Source organism: Pogoniulus pusillus, chromosome 12 (genome assembly GCF_015220805.1).
Source record: "Pogoniulus pusillus isolate bPogPus1 chromosome 12, bPogPus1.pri, whole genome shotgun sequence".
NCBI lineage: Eukaryota > Metazoa > Chordata > Aves > Piciformes > Lybiidae > Pogoniulus > Pogoniulus pusillus.
In genome coordinates, this window is record NC_087275.1 from 16,638,553 (window position 1) to 16,662,028 (window position 23,476).

General features: G+C 37.0%; 1 protein-coding gene across 8 annotated transcripts in view; it reads left to right on the forward strand.

Moving 5' to 3' along the window:
• ITSN1 (intersectin 1) overlaps positions 1-23,476 on the forward strand; it is a 133,762-nt gene that overhangs the window by 62,850 nt on the left and 47,436 nt on the right. For 5 of the 8 annotated variants that reach the window (XM_064152466.1, XM_064152465.1, XM_064152471.1 and 2 more), the window contains 8 exons: positions 4,609-4,733; positions 10,480-10,709; positions 12,019-12,140; positions 14,057-14,071; positions 18,624-18,868; positions 20,708-20,867; positions 21,591-21,796; positions 22,508-22,590. In XM_064152466.1, the coding sequence (XP_064008536.1) occupies positions 4,609-4,733; positions 10,480-10,709; positions 12,019-12,140; positions 14,057-14,071; positions 18,624-18,868; positions 20,708-20,867; positions 21,591-21,796; positions 22,508-22,590 (1,186 nt within the window). The remainder of the gene's footprint in view (positions 1-4,608; positions 4,734-10,479; positions 10,710-12,018; positions 12,141-14,056; positions 14,072-18,623; positions 18,869-20,707; positions 20,868-21,590; positions 21,797-22,507; positions 22,591-23,476) is intronic. The other 3 variants (XM_064152467.1, XM_064152469.1, XM_064152470.1) reach the window with 2 other exon arrangements.

Here is a 23,476-nt window from a genome sequence, read left to right on the forward strand (position 1 = left end):
TCACTTTACCATAAACAGATGAGTGTGCAGTGTTTGACTAAGTTAGTATTTAATAAGAGATACTAGCACTAAAATGGAACCAAAGAAAAGACTTTATAATTTAGTTCTTTATCTAATTCATATTGCCTAGGTGAGGGTTGTACCTTGAATTGCAGTTTGGGCAAGGTACTAGTTAGTTATTTTTGTCTTTTGCTTATCTGAAACATCAAGATTTTAAGTTAATTGCCTCGTTTGGTCATGATGTTCAGAATTTCTGAAAAGAAAACACTTTTAAGTATCCCTGCACAGCACTGTAATTTGTGATTCCAGATATGAGAGAGCTGGCAATGCAATGCCTTTATCAAATCCCCCATAGCTGTAATACGGGGTGAAAGGAGGAGCTGTCTCTGTCAAACACAAAGCAATAATGGGTTAGAAGAGTATTATTGTGGCAAAGCATCAGTGAGCACAGAACTGTAGGGTTCTTTCCTCTGGGATCAGATGTTCTAGTTTGTCTCAAGGGGAGATTTGATGGAAACCTTGCATTGTAACCCCTAAAGTATTCTAAGTTCTACTGTCTATCTGGCAAAAGGCAAAATTTGGGATTAAACAACTATGTTTCTAATGTTAAGGTTTTCATAGCAATATGACTTGTCTGTATATAGTGACTATTACTCTGTTGAATGAAACTCATATTTTAATCCATATTCAATATTATATGGACACCTAAATGTGACTATTGTAACATCTCAAAATTATAATTGTTGATCTGTTTGAAGTGGAAAGCTAACAATTTCTGCTTTTAAGGTAAGACATACTTTGTCCTGCACATCAGAAACAAGCAAAGCATTGTCATGTCTTCGGAATTACAATACATAATTGGTAAACGTACAACTTTTAGTTGCTTGTGTTTGTAAAAGAGGAGTGTAGGACTGTGCTGGATATTCAGCTGGCAAATGTTTTGTTTCATTGATTGTTGAAGTGTTGCTATAATTCTGTTCAGCTAGTGTCCCATAGGAATGTGGGAGATGCTGATTCTTTCTGCTCCTTGCTCCCACGGGTACTTGGCAAAGCAGCTGAGCATCTGTTTGTTGTGTAAGATACCAAGCAGATCTTTCTTTCCTCTTAGCTAATGCAAAGAAGGTGCATATTACTTCTTTTTAAATCCTCCAAAATTGTCAGTCCAGTGCTAGGGTACATTTTCCTAACTGTTACAGATCTATAGCAGTTGAGAAAAATCTCTTCACAAAGTACTGAACTTTGCACGTTGACATAGCAGGGAAGGAATAATGTGTTAAATTGCTATGGAAAACGTAAAAAACAGTAAAATGTCCCTGAGATTCTAACTGAGCTGAGAATGTGGATAAAATACTCAAGAAAGCAAACAAAATAATTTATTTGGACTGCAGTTGGCAGCAGCACTTAAGTACTGTGATGCAGCAGTTAATGATCCTATTATATGTACTCTGTGAGAAACTGCCTGCTTCAGACAGACGTGCAAGCATGACTCATAGCTACAATTTCCCCAGTTCTGTTTGGCAGTAAAAGTGGCCTACAGCATATGTTTAGTGGTGAGATAAACTTGCATGTCTAAATGGTAATTAATACAAAGTTAGGGATGGCCTTGTAGTGGAATATCTCACGGAAGTAGGTATATTTGGTACACAGATGTCTTGCAAGGTACAACTCATTTTTAGGTATTGGCAAATTCAGGAAGTTTTTCTGAAGGGATGAAAATACCAATATTCTGAATTAGCTGTGGATTCCTCATGATTCTGTGGCTGTAAATGAACTGAATAATTCTTGATATTTTACAAATTAACAAAAAAGAGAAGCTCAGATACTTCAATCTGGGTTGTCACACTGAAAGCTTTTGAGATTTATTGTGTTTGTTTTTAACTTAATTCTGATAACCTGCTTACTGCTCAAACATCAGACTTTGGGATAAATATGTGAAGGGGAATAGAAAGGCAAATAATTATTTTCCCAATAGCTTAAAATTTTGCAACTAACAACAGGTTATCTTCTGTGTTCCTTATTAGAAATGTGTTGCTATCACAGATCTCTGTTCAGTAGCTGGTCATTGACCAGGACTCAGAACTTTGAGCTTCTTGAGATACCAAGTTAAGTGATGGGATAGCACATGAGTCCTCTCTAGAGCAAGTAGAACACCAAAAGATGTTTAAATAGAAGTCTGTGCTAAAGTTCAACTAAGCATAGAATCCAGAAACTTGTTTTTTTGGATAGCAGTCTTTTTACCTAGAAAAGAGAAACACCTCGTTGCAGATTCTGAATGTTAGTCAAGTTAACAAGAGTAATGGTTTGGTCTTTGAGAGCTTTGTAAGTACTTAGTTCTGTGGGCAAAGTAGTAAACTACAAAAATACATAATATTGTAACCAGGAGGAAAATTGCTTTCAACTGCACCCTCTTCTAACTCATGTCCTTTCAGACAAATGCTTGTAAATCACTCTGCTGCTGATCTTCTTATGGTTGTATATTTCTCCTTTGCACTTGTACATATTTTTCGATACATATAATGGTTCAGGTGATCGTGTAGAGATCAGGTCTGTAATTCCTCTAGACAAGTGAATTTGAAATGTGGGCCAAATCCTTTGTACCCCAGTGCATTACAAGTGTAACAACATTAAAGAAGCTGAATTAACATACAGTTTCTGGAAATGACTGTTCACTGTAGTTAGCACTTCAGAAATTCATATTTCAATCAAAGGCCACCTCTAACTCCAGGTGCAGTTGACCAGCTGTATCTTTACTGCAATCTCCCAATCTCTTTGTTTCCTCATTGCTCTTCATAGGCCAGATACCAAAACCCCTTTATGTTCAATTTTGCTAATGTGTTTCCTTTTTAGTTGGCCTTTTCCTTAGTCCAAAACAAGTCTGTGCATGAATATTTGTAACTATGGGCATTCATGGTTTAAAACTGTTCCCAAAGGCAATGTCTTGCTGGAGTAGTTGGGGTGGTTTTGCAGTACTTTCTTTTATATTCTAGGTCCTAACTATCTACTAAGCTTTAATGTGACTATAGAAAGTAATGATGATCATAAAACATGGCATTGCTCAGATCTTCTGTGTATTTCAGTGCATTTTGTGGCCTTAGCAGAGTTCTAATTAAAACTTGTATAAGAACTGAATTATCACTTTAATGAGGTTGAATTTAAAATTGAGGATCGTTAAATGAAATGAGACTGAGAGCTAGGATAATGAGGTTCAACTTAACTGTTTTAAACTTTCATCCATATATTGGAAGTGTTTTTAATGCCTTGCAAAGATCACACGCTACTCCCTTTTGTAATGCGGTTAATTTGACATCTGGAAATTTGAAGTTGCACAGTTTGCAGCCATTCAGCACTAACATGTGTATTATTTTCACTATCTAAAATATTTTGCCATAGTGCAAGTACAGGATGTAAATATACTTTCAACTTTTCAAAGTTTTCAACAATTAACTTTCAACTTTTAAGAAAATTTAACTTAGGAGTTACTGTTATCTGAATAAACAATTCATTTTGGCCCTTTGAATCACTTTATATTTAGTTACATTTTTGTTTTCTTTCTTTTGTAGTTTTCTGCATTTCAGTGCATGAGAATAGTTACATGAAGTCTTAATCTGAATAATTTGCCATTATAAATTTCTGGAAGACTATCCAGATGCTTTCAAGATTATCTGTTTCAGTCCTTGAATGAATTTAGATAAAGCTCTTAAAGATGCAAGAACTAAACAAAATCGTTTCAGTGGCAGTAGGCATTATTATGATACAGATTTAGAAACAGCTTCCTGCCACAAACTTTTTCTATGTATTTTTGTCTGTACTATATATTTTCATCAAAACCTATTTTTTTGGGGAAGTGAAGTATTTTCATTAAACATTTCCTGTTGTCATAGGTGAAGTTGTCTATTTTTTTCACTTGTAATGCTGAGGAGTTCAGATGCAAAATTCTAGGTTATGCAAAGAGACTCCAGAAAAAAAAGTGTTTGTGTTAATAGATATTAATATAGAAAATGCATCTCGAGGAAAAGCTGAGGGTTTTATTATCTGTGTTCTAAATGTTTCAGGCAATGTCTTTCCAATTAATTAGAGAAAAACTCGCTTGTATATAGCTGAATACTCTCTGTGCCATGTTTTTTCCAAGGACACTGCTTATGGAATTCAGTCCCCTGAGTGCAAAACAGTTGTAAAGACTCTCTAGTAAAACGTCATTAATTTGTAAGTGAAAATTATTAGCTGAAACAGTTGCTGTTACAAGCAGCTCAGAAGTCAGAATTTTGTATGGAAATTCTGTGAGTGCAACAAAGCAGCGAACAACTTAAAACTTGCAGATAAACTTCTGTCAAACTTTTGATGTTTTTTTAGAATCTCATTTAAAAAAAGTTTTCCCATTTCTTAGCTCTTTTAACAACTCAGATTATTTGAATAAAAACAGAAAACAGTAAGTGGCTTTTAGATCTTTAAAAACTACCTTTAATTTCTTCAGCGTGTTTGGTAGTACTGTAAGTTTGAGTAGAGATCCCAACCATTTGCAAGTTTTGTTTTCTCAGAATGAAATATATGGGACCATTGGCTATTATTCATATAGTATATGTTTACATGTGTTTTACTTTTTGTCTCTAGGAGCTGAGAGAAGTTCATAACAAACAGCAGCTGCAAAAGCAAAAGAACTTGGAAGCTGAGAAGCTGAAACAGAAGGAGCAAGAAAGGAAGACCGTAGAACTGGAAAAGCAAAAAGAGGCTCAAAGGTAACAAAGTGCTCTAATTTAAGCCCTTTCTGTAGGGGTGTTAGAGTGCAAAACATTTTGCAAACAAGTAGAAGAAACCATATTCTCAGGAATGTAATCTTAAGTAAAGTATCATTAAATGGCAAGAATACTCTGGACCTAGATGAAGTTTTGTTTCAGTGCAAGTGATCTCTTTTTTAAAACTTGGGGAATCTCTTGATTTATTCTTGAATGAGCAGCATGATGTGGAGATGAGCTGCTTCACCTGGCTGGGACTCATAACTCTCAATGGCACATACAGATTTCAGCTATGTTACTAAATACGTAGTTTATTTCTACATCTAGAAATAGATTCTTGAACAGCATAACTGACTAGCTCTGTCTTTTATACTGTCATAAAATACTGAGCTAATGTTTTCTGCTACATACTTGGACATTTGTTGTCTATACATTTATATTATATTCATGTAAAAAGAATGGCATATAGGCTAGCAACCAATTTTGACATGATCTATCAGTGGCTGTTTGATATAGTTTTTAGCCGTTGTGGGATTTTTATGCTCTTAATGTAGACAGATGTTGGTTGGTGGCCGTGATAGCTTATATTACTACTTGGCAATTCAAGTTACTTTTTACATTTCAGGCAAAACCAAAACGAGATCTCAGTGAAAACTTCATCTTTAAACAGAAATCTTATACTCAGAGAGCAATTAAGTTTAGATAATTCTAAATCCATGGGTTTTAATGTAAATGATTTTAAAAACTTTAATGATCGCCTTCAGAAATAGAAAACTTTTTTCTATCACTAAGAAATAACTACCCTAAACATGATGATCAGTGTTTACAAATACCAAGAGCGTGTCTTCAGAAGATAGGGCCAGTTTCTTTTCACTGGTGCCCAGTGACAAGACAAGGGGCAATGGATACAAATTGGAACACATTGCCATTCCATGTAAGGAAAAACTTAGTTATTGTGAGGGCGATGGCTACTGAAACAGGCTGCTCAGAATAGTTGTGGAGTCTCCTCTTTTAGAGACTTTAAAAACTCTCCTGGATGTGTTTGTGTGGCCTGCCCTAGGTGAACCTGCTTTGGCAGGGGATTTGGACTAAGTGATCTCAAGAGGTCACTCGCAACCCCTACCATTCTGTGATTCTGAAACTATATTGGTACATTTACTGGAAACTAAAATGCTGCTGAGGTACTGGAAGTGTTTTATTTCATAACACTAAATAAAATACTCCGTTTAGTTTCAGAAAAATGGAAATTTAAAAAGCAAAATTGAAAAAGGGAAAATCTCTGCCATGGAAAACATCATATGTTATCTTTTTGTGCAAGTTGAACATTCAGATGTTATTGGTAGCATGATACTTCATGCTGCTCAAATATTCAATCTTCTAAATAATTATAATGGGCGTACATGATTGTCAGTCTTACTGATTTCCAGCAGACATCAAAATCATAGGTTCAATCAGGTTGGAAGAGACCTGCAAGATCATCCAGTCCAACCTATCACCCAGCCCTGTCCAGTCAACTAGACCATGGTATTAAGTGCCTCATCCAGTCTTTTCTTGAACACCTCCAGGGATGACGACTCCACCACCTCCCTGGGCAGCCCATTCCAATGGCAATTCATTCTCTCTGTGAAGAACTTCCTCCTAATATCCAGCCTATACCTCCCCTGGCACAACTTGAGACTGTGTCCTCTTGTTCTGTCACTGGGTGCCTGCAGAAGAGACCAACACCCACCTGGCTACAACCTCCCTTCAGGGAGTTGTGAGTAGCAGTGAGGTCACCCCTGAATCTCCTCTTCTCCAGGCTAAACACCCCCAGCTCCCTCAGCCTCTTCTCAAAGGGATGTGTTCCAGGCCCCTCACCAGCTTTGTCACCCTTCTTTGGACTCATTCCAGTACCTCAACATCTCTCTTGAATTCAGGAGCCCAGAATTGGACACAGTACTCAAGGTGTGGCATGACCAGTGCTGAGTACAGGGGAAGAATAACCTCCCTTGTCCTACTGGCCACACTGTTCCTGATCCAGGCCAGGATGCCATTGACTCTCCTGGCCACCTGGGCACACTGCTGGCTCATGTTCAGCTACTATCTACCAGTACCCCTAGGTCCCTTTCTTCCTGGCTGCTCTCCAGCCACTGTCCCCAGCCGGTAGTGCTGCTTGAGGTTGTTGTGACTAAAGTGTAGAACCCTGCACGTGGTCTTGTTAAATCTTATCTCATTGTCCTCTGCCCACCCATTCAGTCTGTCAGAGTCCCTTTGCAGGGCTCTCCTACTCTCCAACTCATAGACACCTCCTCATAACTTGGTGTTGTCTGCAAACTTCCTGATGCTGGACTCAATCCCCTTGTCCAGATCATCAATAAATACATTGAACACGACCAGGGCTAGCACTGCTCCCTGGGGGACACTGCTAGTGGCTGGCTGCCAATTGGCTGTGGCACCATTCACCACCACTCTCTGGGCCTGGCCCTCCAGGCGGTTCTTGACCTGTATTAGAGTTAATCTCTCCAAGCCACAAGCTGCCAGCTTTGCCAGGAGCTTGTTGTGGCAGACAGTGTCAAAGGCTTTGCTGAAGTCCGGGTAGACTACATCCACAGCCTTCTCCACATGCACGAAGTGGGTAACCTGATCATAAAAGGAGATTGGGTTAGTCAGGCAGGATCTGCCCTTCCAAAACCCATGCTGGTTGGGCCTGATCCTTTGGCCATCTTGTGGGTGCTTCGTGATGGCACTCAAGATGACCTGTTCCATGACCTTGCCTGGCACTGAGGTCAGTCCAACAAGTCTAATTTCCCAGTTCCTCCTTCTGACCCTTCTTGTGAATCACATTGGCTAAAGGGGGGAAAAAATCAGGCAGATAACTGCTCATAATGTGGACACTGCCCCATAATGACTATGCAAATATGCTGCTCTAGTGAAAGCAGAGATAATAATCTAAGACCTTAATTATGTGCCCTTTAACTTTTAGCTTGATAAATAACTACAATCACTTTATACTGAGAACCATTTAAACAGGTTTTTTTTGTTGGTAACTGTGCACTGAGTTGTACACACAACTTAACTGAGCAAAGAAAGATATAGGCATACATAATTTGGGGATGGTAGAGGTTCTTATAGCTAAGTAGTTTTAATTATCTTTAGACTAATTCCATGCAGACTTGTATGGCTGTGTGAGTTACACAGTTCAGAGAGGAAAAGAGCTCTACCTTTGAGTAAAATGAATAGAGCTCTTACTGTTTGTGGAAGAGGCATTCAAGTGGTGTAATGCAGCTGATGACAGAAAAAGGGAAATAAAAAGTGTAAAACAAGTGTAGGTAAATCCCACATTAGAGGTCATATTCTACAATATTTACACAGCAAAAGTCTTGAAGTAAAGAACTGAATGTTGTCTGTTCCTAATGCAAGCTATGGCATTCACATTTAGGTTTTTTCTTTAGCTTCTCTGTTTCTCCTTATCCTTGTCCTTGTCTTCAACTCATGAGATTAGCTTCTATAATAATCAACAGAATTCAGCAATTTCTGTAGAAGACAAAGAGAAATGTCACACTTTAGGTTTTCATCTGCTCTTCTGCTCCAGCAGTTAGAACAAACTTGGTTTCTAAGAATGGGAAGACTTAATTACTCTACTGGAAACATAATTAAAAACTCAATTTCCCATTTAAAGCCCATCTGACTGAACTTACCATCTAAGGCACTGCTCAAAAGAGAATTGATCTCTGTGTGCCTATCTGGTGCAGCTTCAGTGTTGCTACAAAACTGCTGAGTAGTAGGCTCTGAATGCTTTGCAAATGAACATGCAAAGAATAAATTCAGTGATTAAAATAAGAGGTTGTTAGAATAGTGAATTTATTAACTCATTTAAATTATAGTGAAGACAGAAAAGTATGACAGGATTTCACGGAGAAAATGATATCCTTCACACCTCTACTGATGGTTTAATGATGTGGAATGTTGAACCTATGTCAGCAATTTCATTGAGAAACAAAGATTATTTTGAGCTTGAGTGAGTTATCTGCTGTCTTAAACAGATATTGGCTATCTTGACATCTCTCAAAATATTCTTGTCAACTCAAAACTTAGATTGATAGAGATGAGGTTTTTGCCTTTTTATGCCAACGTGTTGTTTGGAAAGTCGGTTTTCTCCTTAAGGATTTTGTTTTATTTTTTGCACAGTGTTTGGCCTGGAATTCATGATGTTCTTGGACAAAATATTTTAGAGGTAGTAGGCCAGCTTGTGGTCATGCATTTGTCACTGAATGTGTCATGGAACAAAATAAAACATCTGTTATAGCTCTTTAAAATGATCTTTACTGGTGCATATTGTTTCTAGCAGAGAATATTCTTCTGTTAAGAAAAGGACTGATCAACTTTCATGATTGGGAATCTGAAATTTTCTGAACAGTTCTGTAGAGATGCTGCATGAAACATTCAGATATTCTTGCTCCTCAGTAGGAGCCTCAGGACTGCCATATTTTCTGATTATTACTTTTTTTTCCCCTTTTCTGATTTGGATATTTTGAGTCTTACCTAGGGATGTTTGTGGCTTTGAGAAAATAAGCAGATCTAGCTTGTTTGAGCAGTATTCCTGACTTCTTCCTGCATTTTAGAACTGGAGTGAGTCCTGAGCAGATTGAAATGTATAATTTGCATTTTACTGGGTTTTAGGAAAAACATTATGGTAAAAATTCATTATTGCAAATATCTGGTGATAGCTGTAGCTGATACCTACAGGTTTAGATTAATTGAAAGGACTTGTGGGGTGAAGAAAAGTGGTAATTGGCAATACCAGTGTAATGGGGCATATTGCTTAAATTAGACTGCCTAGGAAGAGATTTTCAAAAGCAGCCTTTGCAGTTAAATGGAACTGAAGGGCTATGTCTGTGCTCATAGATGCCAAGAAGTTTTGTTTCTTGAACCAAGGCTTTTTTTTTCTCCTTTTTTTCCCCCCCTCTTTTTTCCAAATGGTTCATCACCTAAAACAACTGTATATTATTTATATATCCCATAGAAAGCTATGAAAAGAGAATACACAAATACTGCTGAATGACCATGTTGAAACTTAGACATGGGTGTGTGGTTTCACTGTTATGCTGAATGAGTAAGATCAAGCTGATAATTTTCAGTGTTGCAAGCAGAATAAGAGAATGGTCTAAGATAACTAAAATTTCATGCTATAGTTAGAAATACACAGGTAAATATATCTATTTTCATGTCATTGTAGAGGGGAAGAGATCACAGCCTCAATGAAGAAGATAAAGTTTAGCATTGACAAATCTCTGAAGAACTCTGACAGGAAAAATAGCTTGGAACATTTTTTCCCATCTTGCATTCAGCCCCATAGTGTAACAAGTTTGTGTTTGCTGCATGCTCAGGTTGCTCTATATCTGGTATTGTAAATATGGATGGGTTCAACGGATGAGTCAAAATGAATCACATTGATAGCTCAAGGTAGTGGAGGCCTGCACTTAATACTAGGTTATATGAAATAGTCTTCTGTCAACTTGTCTGAGAGTCACAGCTCACACTTCACAAACACATGGAGTCATAGCAAGTCTTTCTGAATATATCTCCTTTGCCTTTGAGGAGTCATTGTGTCAGAAGATGCTGTGGAGTGGTTGATAGCTCACCAAAATAAAATTAGCAGCTCTTACAGGATACACAAAAGCCATAAATAGTACAACATCACACACAAGGACAGTTGGCTTCTGTGATCTTTTGTTTGACTAGCTTTAAAAACAGCTTAATTGTCCAACAGGAGAGTCCAGGAGCGGGATAAACAGCGGCTTGATCGAGCACAGCCGGAGGAAGAACTTCAGTGGCAAAAAAAAAATCAGGAAGATGAAAAGCAAAAAAGGGAAGAAATACCCAAGAAGAAGGAAGGTGAGGATAAGGGGAAGCAAGAAATGCAAGAGAAACTGAGTAAGCTTTTCCAATCCCATCAAGAGCTAAGCAAGCCAGCAGTCCAGGCTCCTTGGTCAAACACAGGTAGAGTGAAGAGCTCTAGAAATGCTGTTACCCATGCCTCTTGAGCAATTCTTATCTGTTTTGGCTTCCCACTTCATATAGAAGGATTCGATGTTTCAAGGTTGGATTGCTAGTCTTATTGAAGTAAGATATGAGATGTTTAGCAGAGTAAAAAGTGGAGTGCCAACTGCAGAGAAACTCTTAGCTATAGTACGTAGAAAGATCTTGATGCAAAGTGTCAAACAACCTTTCTGTGCTTTTGTTTACAGTTCGTATTTTGGTGTGGAATGTGTTGCCTTGAGAATTTTTTTTACAGTATTAGCAGTATGCCACTTAGTTACATTTTTCCTCTTCTCCCTTCCCCGTGCATGCTGCTTACTGAGCAACATGACCTGAGGCCTAAGATTTAATTCACATTTTTTCTGCTATGCACATGACCTCTCTCAGCTGAGGGCTTTTTCCTTTACATTATAACCTGATTTTCACTTGTATTGGGAATCATTGTTCCCCTCCTTGAGTGTACATATACAATAGAACTAATTTGGAATGTAATATTTAAACAAAAAAATTATCATAGGATTGCTTGCATGAAGGAGAAATTATCTCCTATCTTTTAGCTCAGATCTAGAATTGACTTAACCTTTCGTTGGGTTTTATTTATGCAGAGTAGCAGAAAGCATTTTTGTGATCAAACAGGCAAAAGAGGAAGTACTTTTATACAAGAGCAATGCAGTTTCATATGTTTGTTTTTTTCTGTATTTTCATAATTCATCTTTAGGATGTAATTATTTTAAAACACCTTCTGTAAGTCACCTCTTTTCAGCCAATCTCCATGTACTATGACCTTTTGAAACAGCTTTCTTGGAAATAGAGTTAAGCTTCAAATGAAGCTGCTACACAAACAGGCTCTAAAATTATTTGGAATACCATTTTTATATATATATATATATATGAAAGAGTGTTACTGTTTGAATTGAACCTATATTTGATCAGATTTAACCTATAAAATCCTTGAAGCAATGAAGCATCCTAAGAGTTACATAGTAAGTACATGATTGTTTTTTTAAATAGTTGTTCATATCATAAAATTTAAAATATAGTTGTGGTTTAGCTAATGTTTAGAAGAGAAAACAGTAAGAAAATTTGCGTATTAAATAATTTCATTTTCATATTTCCCTTATGTACATGGCTTTAAGATGCTTCTTACAGTTAATGTAATGTTTGTTAATTTTTGTCTCCAATTTAACTGAATTTTTTGACTATTTAAAAACAATGAAGTTTGATTTTTATGTTTTCCCTTTGTGTTTTTTTTTTTTTGGCCTTTGCTCAGAAAAAGCTCCTCTAACCATCTCTGCTCAGGAGGATGTAAAAATAGTGTATTATAGAGCACTGTATCCTTTTGAGTCAAGAAGCCACGATGAAATCACTATTCAGCCTGGTGATATAGTCATGGTAAGAAGGAACTGTAATATTACTTTAAAGATTTAATTAAGCTTTTTAGCACTTGGCAAGATTTTTACAGACTTGACAACTGTTCCAGGGAATACTGGAATGATGTAATTTGGCGTAGTAACCCTGTTATAATAATGGATAATTTTAACTTGTAGTTCATTGCAAGTGTAAAGTTTAAACATAATCTGAGTAGGTTGTATCAGTTTTCAGTATGCTGAGCTCTGAGTGTCTGTCAATGTGTCTTGAAGTGTTCCTATAAAGAAGCTTTATCTCAGTGAGATGTTTCTTGACCTCCAAGGTACTTAGTGAGTAAAGTTACTGTTACTTGCTATTGAGTATCTGTTATGTGTGGAGTCAAAACCTGGCTTTGACTTTCTAATAGGAAATTTACTTTACAATAAGAATAATACAAGAGCAGTGTGAAATTTTTAGTTTGGAAGATTGCTTGTATTAAGAGAATATGACTTGCAGTATAATACTATGTGAATTCAAGATAGCTACACTTTTGCCTCAAATATATATACTATGATCACATAAACATCAACATAGTCTTTGTATGGTGGTGAAACATGGTGGTAACACTGCACATTTTTTATACAACTCTTTTGGTGACAGTTTTTAATGTAATGATGTAGTATAACTGTAACTTGAAATTGTTTGTATGATAACTATTTTTTTAAAAAGAGTAAATTAACTCTTTTGTGAGATACTTTGATGTTTATTTTAAAGAGGATATGTAGTAGATAAAATGTAATGTCTTAAAATGGAAACTTTGAAAGATCAAAAATTGGTGTCAGGTGTGTTGATAGAAAATAATTTCCTCTTTTTAAGTAGATGATGAAATACAAGCATATGGTCAGCCTCTAACTCTAAAGCAATATTCTGCTTTTGTCTTTCATGATCTCTAAAATTATAGCTATCTTTTTTAATGGCTCCAGTTAAGTGTGTGTATTAATATATTACTAATACAACCTTGACATGTGTATGTCTGTTCATAACACAAGTTCCTGCTGTAACTGTTAAATGCTAACTGTTTCCCTGTGGGAAGATATATTTGTTTAGCATTCCTACTCAACTAAATAGGTTTTAAGAGCTATGGTATTTTGGTTTAGTTCAGTAAGAATGGATTTGGGAAATAAAAATACTCTTTGTATGCTCTTATAAGCTGTAATGATAAGAATATGTTGCATATATTCTGGGGAGATGAGCCTTCATCTCTCAGGCTTGTTGCCTGGTTGGTTGGGTGCTTTTTTTTCAGTTGATTCATCTGTGTCATACTGCAGTGTTTGACATTAGAATCTGCTTTTGGGAAATAAAAGGGAAACCCTGGATTAGTAGCACTACTGAATAACTGGAAAGAGAGCTTGTGCCACTTTCAATAACAATGCAGTGTGTTGCTCTTCTGCATCAACAAATAGTATTTGTCATTCAGATGTTAAATGAGAGAGAGTACAGGTTCATGGATCTCCTTAGGCTATTGGAAAATGCTGAGTTATCTTGCTTTCTTTAGGAAATAGATTGTAGCCTAGGTCTGTAAATGAAATGTTGGGTATTGTTGTGGTTTGTTTTTCTTTGGGAAATACTGATCACTGTTAGGAAGAATTGCAGCAAAATAAGATTTTTGGCAAAAATGTATGACTTTAAGGAACATCCATGTTTTAAAAAGACTTCGAGGTAGTCTGAGGGTTTTTATGTGCTGCTTTTGGGCTTGCCCTATGAAAGTAGGGTAGATGCTCTCAATTTTCCTTATTTAACTTAGTTCTGACAATAAGCCTGATGGCTGGATCTTGTTGGATTTATTTCCTACTCTGTAGTTATTGCTTAAGTAGGCTACTCTTAGAAAAATTAATATAAGACACTTCTCTGAAATGTGTTAAAATTGTGCCTTGCTTTAAATCATTGCTTTCCTGATGGAGGTTAAAAGGGAATGGGTAAGTGTGCTGTATGACTGTTAGGAAGTCTATGCAATTCATTCATTTTCATAAATACAGATGTTGTTACCATGCAGTTTACTTGTTTTTGAGTTCACCTTGGATAAAATTAACAAACTAGCTCACACTGTCAAAAGTAATTAAAGTGTAATGGAGCACAACTTACTTTTGATAATGAGCAATGCACTCTCAGACTCTTCTTTGTCCTTAAGTGTTTGTCACGTCCTGTGATTCTGAAAGGTTTGAGTCAGTTATGTCTTTTGGAAAGTCATAATTTACAAGCATACATGTTAAAGTGTGTCTAATGACATAAATGCAACTCTGTAGTTAAGGTGACCTGTACAGTTAGGAGTTACTGTCTACAACAAAATTAACTATTGCTTAGAATAACTGTGCTCGAGCATAGGCAAATACAGCATCTCACTATTTTAATGTTTATAAGTGGCTTTATGTGTTCGGGCTTGTTCAGTCATGTCCTGTAATCATAGACCTGTACAGCAGATACCACACAAACTGTAAATAGGACTGCAGAATTCATTATGTCAGAATGACTTGTGGCTTTAATAGATGTATAGCTTGTAAATAGTTGTTACAACAGTGTAATGCGTTTTTACGCCATGCATGAGCCTTGAGATGGGTCTTGGTGGAAATGGGAGGAGGATGACAGTTTATGCTGAAAGGAAAGGTATTTGCAAATTTGAGGAGGGCTTTCTTCTGCCTGACTTTCCAGTGTTACCTGTAGCACTGATGCGTGGTCATGTGTAATGGTTTAGAGAATGTGTGCATGTAGGCTGTGCTGTTTCGATTCTTCCATCTTGTAATTACAGGATTTTTTTACTTTCTCTTAACTTGGATTTCTGCTTTCTCTGCTTAACTTTCTATGTATTCTGTATTCTAAGTTTTGGTGAGCTATATTGATTTATAATCCTGACCAAGCTTTTTGTCTCCATCAGTTCAAGAAGTTAAATTGCTATTGAATGTATGAATTTGTGTACAATATATGGAATTCTTTGGATAGCTGTCTTGAAAAGCAAGTCCAGGTGGCATTTGCTGTTAGGCTTTGGCTTGAAGTGAATAAATGGATTCTGTTATTGCTGATTATGTTTCATATCATATAGCTAAATGAAATAAACTTCAGCATAATTCACTGAAATGCAGGTGAATTACTGAACTGTAGTAGCTCTGATAGCAGGATAACATAAGTTAAGTAGGAAATTATTAAAGAAACTTTCATGGAAAGCCTAAAACATTCATGATAATATTTTCTCATCACTTTGGCTAGTCACTGATTGGGAGTTAGAATAGATGTTTTTGTACTAGAGACAGCCTTGCTGTGTAAAGTTTCTGTGTAGGTGTAATCAGCATATGGCCCCTCACATGCAGAGCTTATTTTCAGCATTGTAACAGGAATTTCAGCAGTCTCAAAATACCTGAATCAAAAGCCCACAAGCGGGGAAGAATTTAAATGGCCATTTCAATGGATAGTTAGATGGACAAAACAGACCATGATACTCTGTTTAGCTTTGATGAAATAATTTTTGTGAGGGTATTGGGGTTTGTTTTTTATATGTAGAGTGAATATCTACCATGAGGCAGGGCATCTCTTCCTGTGTGCATGCACAGGTAGTGATGCACAAGCCAGGTCTGTGTGGAGCAGGCCAATGCAAAACCAGCCCTTCTGGTGACAGAGGTATTACCTGGACCTGTTACTTTTGCTGCTAAGAGTTCTGTTCCTATTATTCCTACCACTTGGTGTTCAGTCACTGGAGCTAAGTAGTAGTAAGCTGTAACTCTAAAATATAGTTGAATAATAAATAAATAAAATACATCCATGTCCAGTATAATTCACTATTGAAGTGTGCATTTAAAGCTTAGTTGTACCTTGGAATAAATAGTCCAGCATAGTTTATTTGTTGTGGATACTTGGGGAGAGTGGGTATAAAAATAGAAGAAATTAGAGCAAATTAATTTTTAAAAGGTTCAAATGAATTTAAAGTTACAAAACTGCACTACAAATGCAGATACTAGTTGTGTTTTAGTTGAATAACTGAGAAACCAGATTTTTTTATGAATTATAGAATAAAAACTTTAGTCTAAGTGCCTTTTCATGAATACATGTATAAAACTTAATTGGATTAAACGAGCATAAATTTGAGTGTCCTAACCAGCTGCTTTATGAATTATTTTACCTTAATCAGTCATTTAAAAAACCCTTTGCTAGTAGTTGTTTTGTGGTTCATTTTGCCCTTTTGTTTTCTCTGCTTGTACAAAACTGTTTTTTTTTTTCTGAAAAATCACAGTGGCTTCTGTATGACACTGATTCATTTCAAAGATGCCCTTTTTAGAGCACTACCATAGCATATTTCTGACTTTTCAGTCCTGCTTCTTTTGTGTATTAGTGATTCTAGTTACTACCTTACCAACTGAATGAGACTAGAAACTATGTGACTGTTGTTATTGTTTAGGTTATTTGGGTTGCCATCAGGTACCGATAGCCTGCTTCTCCTCTCTTCCACAATTCGCCCTCTGCTGTGACCTCCCATCACTCACACTGCTGCCTTAACAATCCTGTTCCATGCTGCAGTGGAAATTTTGCCCTGCACTGCAGTAAAACCACATTGAACCGGTCAAGCATGTAGTCCATTTATTTTAGGGTTTGCTTTGGTGTCTTAGGGACTACAACAGAAGGTGGACCCAACAAAAAAGCAGAAATAATTGATTGGTTTGCAAGAGAAGATGAGTGTAGGGTACAGATTACAATAGGAGGCAGTCAAAGAGTCCACAACTAGCCTAAGGCAAAGCAATCTATCAGCAGCTCAAATTAGTAGTTCAGGAACAATCCGAGGCAGAAGCTTTACAACTTTGGTTTCAGTCACTTCTGGGCAAAAGAATAGTCCTACCTTTTAATGTGGAGTGACTAGTTTGCAACAAATAAGTTTTTGCCACTATTTTTTTCTTTTTCTCCAAAGAAGCAGCCAATTGGGTTGTTTTTGTTAAAAGTGATAGAGTGAATTCATAGCTGTGTTTCAAACTGCAGAAGCAACTAGCTAGAGATGCTACTATATGTTGGCTTTGTACAATGTCACATGCTGAAAATTCCTCATACTTCAACTCCTGAAGCATTGTTATCAACACTAATCCCTCAAACTTATAGTCAATTTATAGGAAATTTTATCAGGTGATTTAGAAGTACAAATGTAAGCATCTCTGACTGCTGTACTGCTACCTGGCACAGCCAGCTCCTGAGCTACACTGTTATTGATAACGTTTGTATTTTGAAATACTGATTGCTACTGGCCTAAAGACGTGAGAGAAACTGTTGCTGGAAAACAACTGCAGTGTAGGGTTGATCTTCTGACTTTTCATTACTCGCCTGGATTTACTGCTGGTTTGACCACTGCTGGAAAATCTGCAGCTGGCAGATTGTTGAACAGAGTAGGCGTTATTTACATGTCAAAAGTGCAAACCCTCGTTGTGTGTAAGGCTTTTCTCAAAATCTGTGGCTCTTTTGACCTACTAAGGAGATTATATAGCTAGAGCACCAAATTCACCAACTTTTTTCTGGGTATAGTTATGGCCTTTTTTTTATCTAAGAAGTTTTCTGCAACTGACATTGGCTTGGAGGTGGAGGTGATTAGTCAGCATCCATCAGTTTACCAGGGCTAGCAAAGAGTCAGTTGCTTTTCCTCTGCAGTTCTTGCTGGGTGTGGTTAGCATTGGCTCACAGAATCTAAACTGGCTGCATTTGCTGAAATAGCAGACTAAGTCAGTAGTCTTGTCAGTAGAGCCTGGAGAACAACTGTGAGAAACGTTGAAGAAAAATTAATATCAAAGTGAAATTTCCACGATTGTAGCTTAATGTGGTAATAATAAGTAAGAAATAAAATACAGCTGCAAAAACAGCTCAGATTCATCTGTTAGTGATATCAGAGGGGTAAGAGTTCCATATGAGAACTCGCCATGGAATGTTTTGTATAAACACATTTGCAAATTTGTGAATTTGTTTTGTATTTGTTTGATTGTTGTTCCTAATATGCTGGGTTTTTTTTTTTATTTTCTGCATGAGAAGATCTAGAAAGACTTTTTTTCAAACTGCATTTTGTCTTAGTTAAACCAGAAGCATCGACACTTGCAAGCTTTCTCTAGAGCTGACTTTTCCCAAGTCTGTGACAGACTTTTAACTAACTGTTTAAAAGTGTATGCTTGGCACATGGATTAGAACTGAAGCACAACTTTTTAATCTCACCACCAAGAAATACTTTTGGTCCTGGGGGTGGGGGAAGAAAAGGCTTGCCAAGCACTACTGTGTTGCAAAAAATTCTCTTACCTATTAACATATCGTAGAAGGAATAGCTGTCGACATAGTCCTCCAAAGGTAAATCAAATAACAACGACAGAATTCTGCCTAGGTGGAATTCGTGTTTGTAAAGAAGATGTTGTGTCTCTCTAACTAGAGAAAGTTAATTACTGTGAATGAAATTAATTGTTTCAAGGAAAAAAATAATTTGTGTGCTATGCATCTTAACTTTCTAACTTGCTATATTCTCTACAGGTGGATGAAAGCCAGACTGGAGAACCAGGGTGGCTTGGTGGAGAACTGAAGGGGAAAACTGGATGGTTCCCTGCAAATTATGCAGAGAAAATACCTGACAATGAAGTTCCAGCTTCTGTAAAGCCAGCAGTTGAGGCAGTGGCTGCACCTAAAGTTTCTGTGCATGAAACCACTACATCTCTAGGAACTCCTGCTTCTACAGAGTGTACTACAACTGCCAATAACTGGGCGGACTTCAGTTCAACGTATGTTTGGGTGGTGATTATCACCCTAAATGTGATGGAGTCCTTTTTAATCATTTTGAACTGTGGTGGAAGTTAACACAGAGCATTAAGACTGTAAAACAAAAATAGCTTGTTTGAAATAAATTATTTTATTCTGTAGCAAATAGTTGAAATCTCAGCCTTGTGGAACTTTAGCCATGCTCCTGTTGTTTCTGCCTAAGCAGTACAGAAGGTCACGTCACAAGTGGGAGACATTCCTAAGTGAGCGTGTAGAAATCCCATGTGTTTACCTTCCTTCTCTTAAACCAGTTGACACCAATCCTCATTTAAGGTTTCCAACTTGGATTATACAAAAATGTGTTAATGATGGAGTTAAAATGAACAGAGAGTTCATTAATTCCTTATTCATAATTCATATAAGACTGATACAAGTTGAAAATGTGCCCTTCACTCCATGTGTTGTTAACTCAATATAATGCTCTATGCAGTGTTATTGACCACATTTAAGTGGGGGCAATTAGTTATTTGTCTTTTGATAAAGTCATACATGTTTATAAATTAAGATCTAAGTGTCTTATTGCAATATTGCTGTACATAATATGTTCATTTTAAGTTTTTTGTCAAATAGGTAGCTTTCCAGTTATTTAGACTTTTTATATTTTATCAGCCATTTTACTGGGAGGGGCATGGAGATGTGGGTGAGCCTAAATCTTGAGCTTCCTGGAGATATCTGATGCATATTGGATTTTATTGTTTTAAATAGATGGTAATTTTGACAAAGCTGTTTCTGCCCTAGGTGGATAGTGCATCCTTTAGTGCTCTTCATAAACTATAATATTCAGATTCAATACAAAGAGAATCCCAATTCATAGAATCATAGAATCAACCAGGTTGGAAGAGACCTCCAAGATCATCCAGTCCAACCTATCACCTGGCTCTATCCAGTCAACTAGACCATGGCACCGAGTGCCTTATCCAGTCTTTTCTTGAATACCTCGAGGGACGGTGCCCCCACCAACTCCCCAGGCAGCCCATTCCAATGGGAAATCACTCTCTCTGTGAAGAACTTCCTCCTAACATCCAGCCTATACCTACCCCAGCACAACTTGAGACTGTGTCCCCTTGTTCTATTGCTGGTTGCCTGGGACAAGAGGCCACCCCCCACCTGGCTACAATGTCCCTTCAGGTAGTTGTAGACAGCAATGAGGTGCCCCCTGAGCCTCTGCTTTTCCAGGCTAAACAACCCCAGCTCCCTCAGTCTCTCCTCATAGGGTTTGTGTTCCAGGCCCTTCACCTGCTTTGTTGCCCTTCTCTGGACATGCTCCACCACCTCAACATCCCTCTTGAATTGAGGGGCCCAGAACTGTGTCCTTGATATGATAGAAGGATTAGGGTTGCTTATATAGCCTTTGGACACTGTTACAGTCTAGGTGGGCAATAATTGATTATTCTAACAGCATAAACAACACGGGAAGAATTAAGGTAGGTGCTTTGTTTACACTCGTAACTGTGTGTAACAAAGACTGCACTACTTGAACTTCTGTTACAGTGAGGCACCATTAAGAAATGAAACTAAATTACCGGAGCAACTGACCTTAAGTAGCAAAAGCAAGCAACTGTTTTTAGAGACTACCTTTCTAAGATAAATTAATTCCATCTCTGTTCAATTGCACTACTAGAGTTACAATGCTCATAGCATATTCAGTAAAAAGGAATTAAGCTAGAACATAGAAATATTTTTTTGCACAATCTTCATGCATGCGTGTTTATATTCAATGTAAATCAGCAGAAATGGCATCCTTGGGTTTTTTTTCTTCATTTTTTTTCTTTTTTTTTTTTTTTCTTCCCCCCCCCTGCCAGATGGCCAGCAAACGCTAGTGAGAAACCAGAGACTGATAACTGGGATGCTTGGGCAGCTCAGCCATCTTTGACCGTTCCTAGTGCAGGACAGCTGCGGCAGCGATCAGCCTTCACTCCTGCCACTGTGACAGGTTCATCTCCCTCTCCTGTCTTGGGTCAGGTGAGCAACTGTACTCATTAAAACTGTTCTAACTGAGCACAAATGCTTGGAAAGCAAATGAGGAACACTGATCGTGTATGAAAGCAGTCCCCTGACGTAGGTGAGCTGTTTTAATTTTGAGTCATGAACAGGTAGTGTACAGATGTTTGCAAAATTCCTGACAGAGTTAAATACGAAGCAGTTTTTGTTCTGCTAGTCTTGCTGGCTTTTTTAGACAGTAATGCTCTAGTCCAAACGTTTTGGCAGGATGCCATTTTTTGGGTCACTTCCTCGGAGCTTTCCTGAATCACATGATGATAACCTTCACTCCAAAGTGGATTAAGCAGTTAAGTGGAATAGCAGTGGCAGAGCTTCACATCAAATGAGTTCTGTCCATCTGTTCTGGCATTTCCTTTTCCTTGTTCTGTTCTTCTAGGCTAATGTGTTATGAAAAACTATGCCTATCTTAGTGTCCTGGAGAAAAAAGAAGTTGGTATGTACAGTGTGGCAAAGCATCATTTTCCATACAGTTTACATCATGCCAAAATGGCTTCTTGAAGGTTTATTACATTGTTTCTGGTTCTACTTTGTAAGTTTAACTTGCTTTGTTTTATAGGTTTGCGGGAGAGTGTGTGTGTTTTGTTGATATAGAATTAGCATAACTATGTGTTTTGTTGCTACAAAATTAGCATAAGAGTAAAATTCTTTCAGCAGCTTTCCTTTTTTTTTTTCTAATTACATTAGGGTGAAAAAGTGGAGGGTCTTCAAGCACAGGCTTTGTATCCTTGGAGAGCAAAAAAAGACAACCACCTTAATTTCAACAAGAACGACATCATTACAGTTTTGGAGCAGCAAGATATGTGGTGGTTTGGAGAGGTTCAAGGACAAAAGGGGTGGTTTCCTAAATCATATGTGAAGCTTATTTCAGGCCCCATTAGGAAGTCAACAAGGTATTTTATTTACTTTTACCATAGTTTATTGCTATTGTATAATAGCTAAATATAGAGAGTTGCACACTTGCTTAAAATGCTTTAGAAACTGCTCTGTACAAACGTTGATAGTTTGGGATTTTGAGTTAATTTTGTTTTTTAATTATTATTTTGTTTTGACTTTTTCTGGAGGGTTTTGGCTGTCAACCCTGGAAATTTTCTTGAGGAATAAGAAAACTGCTCTCTGTTGTCTTTGAATCATGCATCTAAAACTAAATGAATGATCTCAGTTTGATTTGACTTGCAACTTAAAAATGAGTGTATAGTTCATAAAATTACAGCTAAGTCACAGCTTCTCTTTTCCCCAAAGCAAAAAAAAAAGCTTACTTCTAAACTTATCATTTATTTTAAAGGGTGAAACAAATCAAAATGTTTGGAGAATGAAGACAACATTAGCATTAGTAATGCAAATAAGAATGATTTTTTTTTTTTCCTTGAGGAAGAGGAGATACAGAAACTTGTGTATTTAAGGCAATGATGTAAATGCAACCACGACTATTGCACTTAGAAGCTTTAAGTTATACATTTACTGTCTCTTTTAAACTTCAGGAAATTTGTATGGATGCTTTTTTTTTGTTGTTTTTAAGAATTATTTTTATAATTTTTTAATATAGAATAGTAATTTTTCTCAAGAAATTTAATTTCCTAAATAACCATTATTTTCTTCTAAAGCATGGATTCTGGTTCCTCAGAAAGTCCTGCTAGTCTAAAAAGGGTAGCATCACCAGCAGCAAAAGCAACTATGTCAGGTGAAGGTAAGCTAAGCATTTGAAATTGAATAGCATGAATAGCATTTTACTATGTATTTAAATAGAAAGTCTACTTATTACCAGAAACAAGCTTAAAATAAGATCTTGCTGTTTTAAGATAGGGCCTTTTGAAATTGAAGTGCAAATCATTTTGCTTCTGTAATGATTTAAAATTGTTATAAGAAGAACTTATAGATAATGTGTATGTAGAAGAAATAATTTCACATGCCCTTAAAAGATCTTCTGTAGTTTGTACTGTGTCCTCAAAAATATCTGGGTAACAATTTCCAGTCTGAAATAGTTTTTTTGCAGAGGGCCAGATAAGCACATCTGTACCTGCACTACATGATACCAAGAATTATTAGTAAGTGTCTCAATTTCACCCAAGGCTAATTGCCAGGTTTTGATTAAAGCTCTCAGTTAAAGAAATTACAACTAGTTGTAGAATATTGTGGTCTTTGTGATCAAGGCTACCCCTCTTTTTTAGAGTTGTAGCCTGAGGCACAGACAAATGACTGTCAGGTCACTGAGGGGGTTTAAAAGATTTACAATCCAGCACCCTTCAGCTAAAGGTTAATGTCTCCACCACATGATCTGTGTTAGACTCTGCGTGGGCACACTTAATCTGCTTCAGTGCAGAGTCAGCTAGGTTAATTTAAATCACAGTCAGAGTAAATCAATGAATCCGGTTATAGGTTACAAACGAACCTTTGTATGTAATCTCTACAGCACACCATAAATTCTGTGAGTACAATTCTACATACAATTTAAAGTGAAAGAGTCCGTTTGGTTACAAACCTATTTAATTTGCCCTTAGCATGAGCACTACAGACATTAAAAGGAGGGAATGGTAAAGATCTTTGTAACGGGCAAGTCAGATAATCAGTTATTT